Source organism: Pipistrellus hanaki, assembly GCF_964339955.1.
Source record: "Pipistrellus hanaki genome assembly, chromosome: 4".
NCBI classification, from domain to species: Eukaryota; Metazoa; Chordata; class Mammalia; order Chiroptera; family Vespertilionidae; genus Pipistrellus; species Pipistrellus hanaki.
Genome location: NC_140506.1, coordinates 82,842,013 through 82,854,565, shown reverse-complemented (window position 1 = coordinate 82,854,565; position 12,553 = coordinate 82,842,013). Strand labels below are relative to the sequence as shown.

At 44.3% G+C, this 12,553-nt stretch overlaps 1 protein-coding gene across 3 annotated transcripts in view; it reads left to right on the top strand.

Annotated features, from left to right (window-relative positions):
- SNX29 (sorting nexin 29) overlaps positions 1–12,553 on the top strand; it is a gene marked incomplete at its 3' end in the record, with an annotated part of 419,909 nt that overhangs the window by 164,819 nt on the left and 242,537 nt on the right. For all 3 annotated transcript variants that reach the window (XM_084881120.1, XM_084881121.1, XM_084881122.1), the window contains one exon: positions 10,308–10,390. In XM_084881120.1, the coding sequence (XP_084737246.1) occupies positions 10,308–10,390 (83 nt within the window). The remainder of the gene's footprint in view (positions 1–10,307; positions 10,391–12,553) is intronic.

Here is a 12,553-nt window from a genome sequence, read left to right as displayed (position 1 = left end):
TTCCTCATGCTTAGGTTCAGGTTAGGTGTTTTATTCAGGATCTTGAAGGTTTTACCTCTATTTCCTCTTGGCCTAATAAAGGGACACTAGTAAGTAGATTTCTGGTCTTACAGATGGCAAAGCTTGATACCAAGAGGTGAAGGTTAATGGCGGAGGTGGCACTCGTGGCCCCAGGCAGAATTTGTCTCACAGATATAGTTATGTTAATCCGTGTTTTTAAGACCTCAACATTTCACAGAGAAACCAACATTTCCAGCTGGTCTTAAAGGATGTGAGAACGTGAGTCAGGGATGTCCCCTTCAGATGGGCACCCACTCTCTGCTTCACTGTAACTTCCACCCTCACTTGATGCCCAGTGTGCATTTCCCGGCCTGCTTCAGTCCTTTGTTGCCTGGCTGGCTCCTGCAGCCTGTGGCTCTGAAACCGCCGGGTAGGCTTGCAGCTCTGCAGTCTGTATTCTGCTCCTGTACAGCGTCTGGTTCTTCGTGGGGCCCATCAGGAGTCAGTTTGCGCGTCACATCTGCTCCTCTTGCCTGTTCTTTCTTCTTGGGGAGGTGGCCGCTGGGAGTCACTCTTATCTCCCCTGCAGGGATACTACTGCATGCACTCTTCCTCAGGGCAGGTGTCACTTGGAGGACCTTAAGGCGCTACACACTGGCTCTCATGGAAGCCCAGTTTGGTGGGAGGCTCCTTCAACTCCCAGTTAATGTGGGAAATGCTACATCCCTGCACCAGTCTAGGGAAATCAGACGAGTAATTCCTGAGGAGTTGAGGTTGAATTCTGGGATGCATCGAGGTGGCTAGGGGACAGGTTGGGGGAAGAGGACTCGGTATTGGTGCCAACCTGAAAAGACTTTCAGGGATCACTCCAGACCTTCCCTAGTCCTTCCCTTACCTGGAGAAAACAGACCTCTTTGGGTTGGACTACAGTGGGATCCTGATTTATAATTTATGACTAATGATAGCAGTAGTAGTGATTATAAAAAATAATAGCTAATATTAGTACTTACTATATGCCAGACACTTTACATGTATTTGTATTTATGTGCACTCACCAATATACATGTGTTTGAATTCTCCCTGTAATTTCTGAAGTAGGTATTTTTATCATCCAATTTTAAAGGTGATAAAACCAGGGCCCAGATAGGTTAAATGACTTGCAGAAGATCACACAGAGGCAGAGCCAGCCTGTCTGACCTCAAAGCAAACACTCTTTTTTAAAAATATATATTTTTATTGATTTTAGAGAGGAAGGGAGAGGGAGAGAGAGATAGGAACATCAGTGATGAGAGAGAAACGTATGACAGAGAACCATTGATCCGCTGCCTCCTATACTTCCCTCCTGGGGATCGAGTGCACAACCCAGGCATGTGATCTTGACCAGAATCACCCAGGACCCTTCAGTCCATAGGCCAATGCTCTATCTACTGAGCCAAACCTGCTAGGGCTCAGAGCAAACTGGGACGTTTTGGCACAAAGGACTGAAGCGAGCTGCCTTCTTCATATACAGATGCCCCAAGAAGTAACTTGAAGGAGCTTGGAGGAGTGAAATGACAGTCAAGTATGCTTCCGCCTGTTATTACTTGGAGCCCTGCAATTTTCCTGTTGTGTTCGCATATTTTGGGTGTGTGTCATCTGCAATTAATTACCCTCCTGCATTACTGGCGTTGTTTGGGCTGTTTCCTTGGCTCTTGATATGAAATGTGGGGGCCAGCATGCCATTCTGAGTGGAATTTACCAGGTGGCTAATGAGATGGGGATTATTAAATAGTGAAATGATGGGAATGGGGAGTGAGCACTAAAAATCAAACAAGCTTTTCATGGCTTCCCTTTCCGTCTCCTCTGCTCCAGTTGGCTGATGAGACACCACACAGCTCAAGTCACCTCACATCCAACTTGCACTGATCGTTTCTTTTGCAAAATGATTGAGTCCAAAGTGACTTGTTGCGTTTAGTTGTCACGTTTCTTCCGTCTGGAACTATTTCTTGCTTTCCTTGACTTTTGTGACCTTGACCTTTTTGAAGATTACGGGCCAATTTATTTTGCAGGATGGCCCCCAATTTGTTGGTTTACTATTTCCTTGTGGTTTGATTCTGCGTCTGCATCTTTGATAGGAATATCTGTCCTGGCGGCTGGTGCACAGTGGCTTCAGTTGTTTCATTACTCATCGTGTTAACTGGTTAAGGTGGTGTCTGCCACCCTTCTCCACTGTGAACTTAATCTCTTTTCTTTTACAGTTAAGTATTGTGCAGGGAGGTGGTTGAAGCCTTTGTAAATATCTCATTCTGCATTAGACTTTCCATTGATTATTTATGGATTTGTTGATTTCTATTATATTCAGTAGCTCATAACCCATTGTTGTCACTATTTTGAAGTTCAGATCGTCCCAGTTTTGTCCAGGGGAGCTTTGTTGCTGGCATCTCTGTCCTTTTGAAATGCCCTATGAGTTTACACTGAACCTTGAACTCCAATCTAACACCATAGTGTTGACCTCTGGCTTTCTCACCTTATTTGATCACTCTCCCTGGCTTTGGATGGAACTATTCAGGAAGGGGAAGAGCAATGCTGTGGGGGAGACGGGATCTTTGAATGAGCCCCCAGGGGATTCCATTGTAGGAGATCCTCCATCCTCTGACCACATAGGAAGAACCCTGGCCTTGTACTGAAGGTGTGGACTTTGGGGTCACCCAGACACTAGTCCAAGGTCCACTTCAGTCAACCAGCCCCACTGAGCCCCCATTCCTCATTGGATCAAGTGTGGATTATGGTAATATTTTATGATTATGGGCTAAAATGAGATAAGTAGGGCCTGAGACTCGGCATTTCTACCAAGTGCCCTAGGGATGCCAATTGTGCCAGACCTTGGACCACACTTTGAGTAGCAAGGTCTGGGCAAAGGAATGAGCCAGGGCAAAGGCCTAAGACCAGTCTGCACCCTGGAACTAAGGGAAGTCGCTAATGCTGGAGCGGGGCGGGATGCTGGAGCAGGGAGCGGATGTGGGGAAATCCTGAGGAGCCTGAGGCTTGGAAATTAGTGTAAAGTTTAAGCCTGAAGGGCACCCAGTTGCAAGGGAATGACATACTATGTGGGAAAAACAAAGAGTGGGGGAGGCGTGGAAACAGGCAAGTGTGCAGGCCAGAAGGCAGCTACTGTAACTGAGCACCCACCCAGGCAAGAAATGAGGATGGCCAGACTGGGAGGGCGGGTACAGGGGAGACGAAGAGAAGTATTCACACGTTCATCTGAGGATTCCAGAAAGCCTTGCCAACTCCCACCCTCGACCCAAACACACCTGCTGGCCACCCTGCCATTTTCTTTAAAAGCATCAGGAAAGGAAGCAAATCATGTACCTCTCAAACAGCTTCCAGTGACTGCAGTAATTAATGTTTGTAAGTCAAAGCAATTATGCCTGCCCCAATGTCAGAACAAACAACCCTTAATTCCAGACAGCACCACTCAAAGGATAATTACTCAAAACCAGCGACCCTGTGAAGTGCGTTTGGTAATTCACAGCCATCAAAATATTACAGTTAATTCACTGGTTTGGACATTATATTTTGCCAAGCAGTAATGTAAATTATAACTGGTTTTGATGATTCCAGGTGCATTGTTTTCTAATTTTTCATTAAGATTTAAACATTTAATAAAAGATGTTATGCTTGTGAAAGTTAAGGATAAGTTCTGAACTTGGGATCCTGTTACAGTGTAATAAAATTTGATATTATACACATTTTCACACATACATAAGTGACATTACTGAATGGTCATATACTGGTATAAATGTGGAGGAATCTGTGAATATATAATTGAGTTGAACCTCAGTTAACCAAATTAAGGTTAAAAGTGAATTATAAACTTTCTAAGTAGTGTTATTTACGGAAAACTATCCTCTATTTTGGCTCTTTAAACAGATAAGTTAAGTATAGAACCCCACTTTATCTGTTTTTTTTCTAGCTAGAACTCCCTCTCATTGTCCAGAGGGGTGAAGTTCTACAGGGCACAGCAGTTATATACAAAAATTATAAGATTGGTACTTGGTCCGTCTTTTATACATATTTCAAAAATTTATTGTCTATTGTGCCTTAGCTCCCCTTTCAGAACCACAATATACTTACACTATCCTCAGGGTCCCAAATTATAAATACCATCTAATTTCCTAGTCAAAATTTTCCTTTTCCTCAATTTTTATCTGCCATTTTCCCTATATCAAACCATAATGACAAAACAAAATAGTACTATTTTCTTGTTTATGCAAATGAACCTGAAATCAAGAGAGCAAAAAATATATTCATGTAAAATACGGATAACAACTAAACCTACTTCATAGGGCAGTCATAAGGATTAACTAAGTTAATATAAGTGTTTAGAAACAACACCCAGAATATAACTATATATCCAACTCTTAACATTATCACCCCAAAATGGAATTATTTTCAAATGATGCTAAGTATAACGTTTTTTAGAGGGATGCAATCTAAGGACTATAAGAACAGTAAAGGAATTCTAAACTTCAAAAACAAAACAGAAAACAAAAACAAAACACATCACAGTAATATACAACTACAGGAATTTGCTTTCCCAACCCAGACTCTGGCGCGAGGGAGGCACTATCCATAACTGCACCTGACCACTGTCAGAGCACGGCTAAGTGACCAGGCTGTCTGTAAAAGTGACTGTCTGTCCCTCGCAGCCGCCAACAAAGGCAGGCAGGGAGGCATAAATCTCCTGGCTTTATGGTATGGACAGCAACTCCCAAATATTCAAGGTCATGATCACTGCAAAATACAACAGTCAAAGCTGAAAAGTCATTTTCCCCAGACTGCGTGTTCCCCTCCCACTTTCCTCAGGCCGCCAGCTCCGGCCCCATCACTATTTCTGAGGTGTTTCACCTCTCAGCCCCGTGCCAGGATGAACGCTGCACTGTCTCCCACAGAATGTGTCTGCACTCGCAGCCTCATTCATCTTCACCACGACATGACACTCGCAGGAGCTGACTGTTCAGCGCTGACTGGAGAGAAGGGAGGGTCAGCCAGGTTTGTAGATACCCACAGACACAGGTACCTACAGGGAGTCTCAGCAATTCTCTTGGCAAATGACAAGGGTGACAGGTGGCTTTTTGGGAGCAGTTTTTAGATTTACAGAAACATGACCAAAACAGAGAGTTCCCTTATACTCACTCCTTCATTGCCTTCTTTCCCAGTTTTTCTTATTAACATCTTGCATTGGTAGGGCACATTTGTTATAATTGATGAACCAATTCTGATACATCATTATTAAAGTCCATAGTGTACATCAGGATTCACTCTTGGTGGTGTTCATTCTGTGGGTCTGGACAGATGTTTAATGACTTGTGCCCACCATTATTGTCTCAGATTAATTTCACTGCCCTAAAAATCCCCCATGTTCCACCTATTCATCCCTCCCCACAACCCCTAGCAACCACTGACCTTTACAGTTTTGCCTTTTTCAGAATGTCATATAGTTGGATTCCAAGTTTATAGTCTTTTCAAATTGAATTCTTTCATTTAGAAATATACATTTTAGTCTCACCCCCCTGTCTTTTCATGGCTATGTAGATAATTACTTTTCACCATTGAATAATATTCCATTGTCTGGGTGCACCACAGTTTGTTTATCCATTCACCTATTGAAGGTCATCTTGGTTGCTTCCGAGTTTTGGCAATTATGAATAAAATTGCTAAATATTGTGTGCAAGGTTTTGTGTGGACTTAAGTTTTCAACTCCCTTGAGTAAATACCAAGCAGCCAGGTTGCTGGATCACATAGTCAGAGTGTATTTGGTTTTGTAAGAACCCCCAGGCTGTCTTCCAAAGTGGCTGCGCCATGTTGCCTTCCCACCAGCAGTGAATGAGAGTTCCTGTGGCTCCACATCCTCGTCAGCATTTGGTGTTGTCCGTGCTCTAACAGGTGTGGCTTTAGCTTTTGTAGTCCTCCCGTGAGGCAGATGAGTGATTTGCAGCTGAAAGACGAAATCTATGGGGAGAGCACAGCCATTGACAGATGTGGGCCCCTGACTGGCCACAGAGCAGAGGGTGGGAAGTACATCAGCTGTCCCTGTGGCACTAGTGATGACTCGGGGATGGAGGTGGAGAAACGGGTTGAACCCTCAGGACTCCCAGGAAGCCCATTTTGGAAGGTCAGCACTGATGGTTCCTTGCAGTGTTTCCCAAACTTTTGACATATATGTACCCCTTCTATAATTTTCATAACGCTGAGTATCCCTCGTACTCATGAGAATGTAGAATTAGGCGCAGCTAAGCACGGTGCAGTGCATATTCCCACCAAATTTCATCGCAACACGTTCTCCCACCAAACTCTTCCCGTACCCCTGGGGGTACGCGTACCTCACTTTGGGAAACACTGCCAGTAACAGCGCCCCTTCCCCCAACTTTTCTGGATGGTTTTTCAGATGGACTCTTAATGAAATCACTCCGTTAGTTGCAAAAAGAGCCAGGTGTTGTAGGTGATCTTCTGCTGAGCCAGCACACCTTAGGGCCAGAGAGGAGGCAAGTCCTATGAAATAGGAAGGAAAGTTGCCCTACAGGGGTCCTCAAACTTTTTAAAGTGGGGGCCAGATCACGGTCCCTCAGAGAGCTGGAGGGCCGGACTATATGAACTACTAATTCCTACTGTAACACCTCGGCTGCGCTCACTGCCCAAAAAACCTGGCGGGCCGGATCAGACTCCTCTGCGGGCCGCATGTGGCCCGCGGGCCGTAGTTTGAAGACCCCTGCCCTAAGATGTAGCTGACAGGGCGCCAGCCATCTGTGCTTCCTTGTTCAGAGGTCTTGTCCTCACAGGCTCACTCACTCCCCTGCCACCAGTGTAGACGGGTGTAGGAGGGGAGATGCCTCACCAGAGAAAGAGAAGACCAAGGGATGGCTGCCCCCCAGTAGCTTCATAACCCGCCAGATGTATATAACCTTCTGGGCTCTGTTGCTCTCACTCTCTCATACATGTGCACATGCATGTAAACATCCTCCCCCTGACACACAGGTGCAGCACAGTGTATAGTGAAGAGGTTAGGCGCCCAGGCTCTGAAGACAGAGAGCTGGGCTAAGGTGGGTGCTGATGGCACCAGAGCCCTGGTCAGGTTTGGTCTTGTTGCTCACCTTGCCTCTCACCTATTTAGACTGACAGACTCCTGGCTCGTGACTTGTGCTGGGTCGAAGGGCTCTGATGAGATGGGCCTCAGTCATTATTGTAATTCTGAGGCCTTCCATAGGTAGGATGTGCTTAATTAATTGATCCATTCTGTTGTCTCATGAAGTATCAAATGAAAAGGCATTTTTCTTTGATAATCACAACAGAGACCTGGGTAATGATAAGAATGATGAATTCTGTACTTCTGTTTCCAAATTAAGTCTGGTTGCAGATTAGTTGTCTAGAGCCTAGGAATTATTTTCTTGGGGCTAAAATATCTCTTGATGGGGCTCTGTAGTTTGCCAAAGCCGCCCATCCCCTCTTCCCTCTTTTACTTGTTCCTGGTTTGCTTTACTCGTTGCTGGACCTGCAGTGGTCCTTTAAGTCTGTGTTCCATTGTATGGGTGTGCTGGGCAGAGGACTGTTATGCACTTGATAGGACCATGCACACACGTTGTCAGAGTTTCGTTTGCCATTGCCCCATAGTTACATAGGGTGTGACCATAAGGCCAACCTCTTGCTATTGTCTTAGCAATTTCATGTGAATCTAAAATTACTTTTTTTTTTTTTTTTTTTAAAAAAGGGCCTCATCCTGCTGCAGGATGGGAATCAGGAGCCAGTTGCCTTTTTGGAGCAGCCAGTGTGTCCTCCAGGTGTTTGAGTTTTATTCAGAAGCAGTTCCAGGCACCTGGAAGTGTTCATTTCCCCCAAAGGCAAACAAGTTCATTCATACAAACTGGGCTGGGATGAGTTTATGGCTCTCAAAGGTGTCTGACCCAGTGGTTTGATATATCCTACATGGTTCCTCCTCATTTTGATGGAAGTCAGATTTATATTAAAGATCTTGGGTTTTATCTGTTAGGTGTGATATTCACACCTTAAGACATTCAGATAGTCTTAAGACTCTATTAAAAAGATTGATCCAAACTGGAAGACAGCAGCCCTTTTTTATTTCAGTGCTGAGTCGAAGAAGAATAAGGGAGCCGAGGGTCAGCCTGTGTGGTGTGAGCAAATGAGACAGAGAAGCCAGATGTAGATGTGATGCACCTTGTCAGCCGACTGGAGTGAGCCTGCCAGCCTGCCTCTTGGGGGATGCTCTGCCACAAACCATGTTAAATTATACCACATAGAAGTGCATATAAATGTCCTTTCCTTAGTTTTCAGGTCATATGTGACTTGAATTCACATGAGGAGATTAGGGCTAGCCTGGGATAAGTGACAAAACTCTGGTTAAGGAACCCAAGGAAACAAGCTGTAAATCCGCATACATCAGGGAATATTTTTTTCTCCCACAGGCCTTTTCAGGGCCTGTTAGTTGTTGAGTTTCATATGTTTGCTATTCATATCACAGACGGAGAAAGTGCAGATACCTGTAGGAACACCATGGCAGGCTGTCTAGGGGGAGGAAGCTAATGAAGGGGCTCCTCTGTACTTTTCCTCTAAAGCTTCTGAGATGAATGTGGAGTTCTCAGGGGACCCCTGAGTATATGGTAGTGTCTGCAGTTGGTGCAGATGTTCTTTCTGCCAAAGTAGTGCAGAAAAGCAAAATGCAAACATAGCATTGTCTTTGCGGGCGAAGATATCATCAAGTGCACTGAAAGCAGACGGCAGAGCCAGCGATGGGCGGTCTCAGGCTTTCCCCTGAGTAAACTATGCTCTTAAATGAGGCAAACCCAGTTGTAGAAAAATTTATAATCCTGTTTTATAAAGGCAACTACCTGAGTATATCAGGTGTGTAGTTAGTGACTGAGCATGGAGGGCAGCATTAATATGTATATCAGGTTTTTAACATTGATTACTATGGGGAATGGTGAGTGGAACAGTAAACAAGGGAATAACACTTCAAACAGAAAAAAATTAAAGGAGTGTGAAAGATGTTTCATCCACATAAAATTATATTTAGGAGTGTGTGTGTGTATGTATGTCTAGTGAGGGGTATGATAGAAAAATTATAAAAATGTTGGGTTTATTTTCAAGGCTGTGGATTTTCAGCTGATTTTCGCATTTCTTTTTTAAATGTGTTCTAATTGAGTATTTTAAAGTGAGCATTTTTACTTTTAAATTTATTTTTATAAGCATAAAAGAAACCCAATCTTACAGCTATTTTGCTGTGAGGAAATGCTCTAGCTCATTCAAAAGCATTCAGGCATAAGGGCTTTGAGGGGAGGAGCAGAACAAGAAATGGGGAGGAGGCACCTCTGTCTGGGGTAGCTGGTGAAGCAGCCAAGTCCAAATCCTACAGGAGACAGAGAACAGCTCTCCTGAGCCTTAGGTGCCGACAGACCTGGGTTTGGATCTCTTTAGTGTGCCTTACTTGTGACTATGGTTGGAGACCTAATCCATACCCCAATTCTCTGCTATAACATGGGAAGAATATGATAGTGTCATTATGCCTGGCATATCATAGGCATTTAATAAACATTTTCCCACTGAATGAAGAATGAATAAATGAATGAGTGTGTGCTTGATTCATCAAGGTCATATATGTATAGTCTGAGCTATGTCATAAATACTCAACAAATGGTGGTTTTCTGCCCCTGATCCCCATATTCTTTTTCTTAGCCAGTGTACCTGGAGAGGAAATTGAGCAGAGTGGGGTCTTTTAGCCTGAATTCCATGCTTCACAGCATGATCTTACATGGGGGGTGGGATAGACTTTGTCCACTGCTTCTCCTCTTTATGCCTCATCTCTAAAATTGATGTCCTGATAATACTTGGAAGGATTAAATGAGATACCTAAAGACTTCATATGATGCCTGGCAAATAATGAATATCTTTTTTATAATATAAAAAACATATATTTTATAGTTAATAAAAATATTAAGAGTATTCCCCAGGTTGAATATACAATACTTGGCTTGTTCTTCTGTAAATGGAGAGTATATTACAGAGTGCCTGGCACAAAATAGTTACCTAACAGATTGATAGATTCAAATTACCTGAGCATAGCACATCAGCATCCTGATTTTATGTGCACTGGAACCAGTTAGCTCATTCCCATCATGAAAGAACAGTTCTTGAAGGCATTCTGCACATGTGCCTTTGCTAACTCATTTTTTCACACAGACCCCTCTCCTAACCCCGGCCTTCAGTCTAATTGCCAATTTTTAAAAATATCTTTTTAAACATTCTTCTACCTACAGGGAAAATGAGGTGCTCAAAGTCCAGCTGAAGAAGTATGTAGGAGCTGTCCAGATGCTGAAAAGAGAAGGTCAAACAGCTGAAGGTGAGGGGGAGACCAGCCTGGGTGGGAGGGGGCTAAGCCTTTGCATTTTATCACTCCTGTGCATGGCACATAGTAGACACTCAACAGGTAACCAGTGCATATGCAGATGAATTAGAAAAGCAGGATTCTGAAAAATTAATTAGATGGAAAACCCTGCTGTGTATTCTTGTTAAGCTAATATTGTAAGACTTATTTGCTAGATTATTAACAGTCATATCAATTTGTGTACTTAGGGGATTTTAAGTCTAGAGTCTTAGGACACCACTTATAACCTAGCAGCATGATTACGTTGCATTGGCTAGGGGTGGGAGCAGCAGAATGCCAACACGGCAGAGATCCAAGCTCTGGACTTAGGCTGATTAGCTTCCAGCCCAGCTCTGGTTAAGTTTCCTAATCTCTCTTCACCTCCATTTCTCATCTATAAAATAGGACTCATTGATAATGTCTATCTCATGAGGCAATCCATGTAGACAGCATACCATAGAGGAAGTTCTGAGTAAATGTTAGTCATTACTAATATTATTAATCAAGAATACAAGTAGATAGAAAAGTGATTAGCCTTTCTCCAGATTGTCAGTTGCAATGGAGGAGTTGTCCATTCACTGAACCATACTTCTGCCCCAGCACTACTGCCCTAGGACTGTTCTCAGGAGGCCCCTCAGTAGCTACAGTCATCACAGCTCTTGGTGAAGGGCCTCTATCCTGGGGCCATGTGCCTGTGAGGAGACCTCCACCACAGTAATGCCTTCAGCCTCATTCCCCACCTCCTACCTGATTGCTGAGATTCTCAATTGGGTAGAGTGATGCATTACAACAGCATCCTGATTTTATGGGCACTGGAACTAGTTAGCTTACTTCTATCATGAAAGAACATTCTGCAAATATGCCTTTGCTAACTCTTGTTGTAGTGGGCATCTGTGTCCTCTGTGGCACCTGTCCCACTTGCTCCGGTTTTCATATGACCAGCATCCTCAATCAGTGTCAGAGGTGGGGCTCCACCCTCTGTCCTGCACTTGATCTTAGCTGGTGCTCTCGCTGGGTCTCAGGCTCTGGTAGGCCACAGGAAGGGTTCTTCCTCTCTGTTGGGCCTTGGAGGCTGTGGATGAGGCCATCACATATAGAGAGGAGCTGAACTGAGAGGCAGAGAGGAACCAAGTCTGATCAGGTTCTTTGAGGCCTTGAATTCAGCTGTATCTGATGTGATAGTTCAACTCTGAACTTTTTATTGATTATAACTGATAGTTCAACTCTGAACTTCTTGTTGATTATAACAATAACTGCACCAATCCCCTGCCTCTGTTTTCCAGCTTGAGTTTCTTTTTGAAAGCTTATATGGTCCTGACCAACTGTTAGTTCCTTACTGGATATGGCATCCATTCTGTCCTCGGGGAGGGCGGTGTTTCTCCGGACTCTGTCTTTCCAAATGTGCAGTGTCTGCTGCTGCTGCTGCTGCTGCTATGTGAGGCTCATCCTCTCACCCTCCCTCTTGTTGGGTTCACTCCTCTGTCATCTGTCCCAGCCACCACAGGCCCATCCTGTAGTGATGGATTTAAGGCTGCAAGCTCCTGTTGGCGTTCCCCTTTAATTAATCTGCCATAGGCTCAGGGATAGTGGGAGAAGAAATGGCCTGTTGCCAGTGGTGATCAGAGTAATTGGGAGATTTACTGGAAGGAACTTGACATTTCAAATGAGGGAGGCTTGGGAACAAATTCTTTAACAGTTTGCCACTGCACGTACTTCATGCTCTCACTTCAGGGTCTTGGTTTTCCTGGGCTTCAGAAAAGATGACTTGACAGTCAAGGAAATGGTTGATCATGGGTGAGAGGGTTCTGGGGACATTGTTTCAGCCTCAATTATGTAGGCCTTGGGCTGTCTCTTCTTGGTCAGCCTCATGTTCTTGCCCCCAGTGTGCACAAAGGCAAGGACATCTTTATTTGAAGCCAGCTTCTTGAGTCGTAAGGAAAACTAGCTCATGACTGTGTGTGTTTGTGTCTGGTTCTAGAGGACTATTCAGCCTCATGGGATGATGAATCAGATCCAATCACTCCGCTGCTTAGAACCCCATTGCACACTCTTTGATGGTGGCCTCAGGCTCTGTGTGATCTGGGGCTTCCCCATGCTCTGGCCCCATCTCTCTCCACCCTCCCCTTGCTGTCACACCCC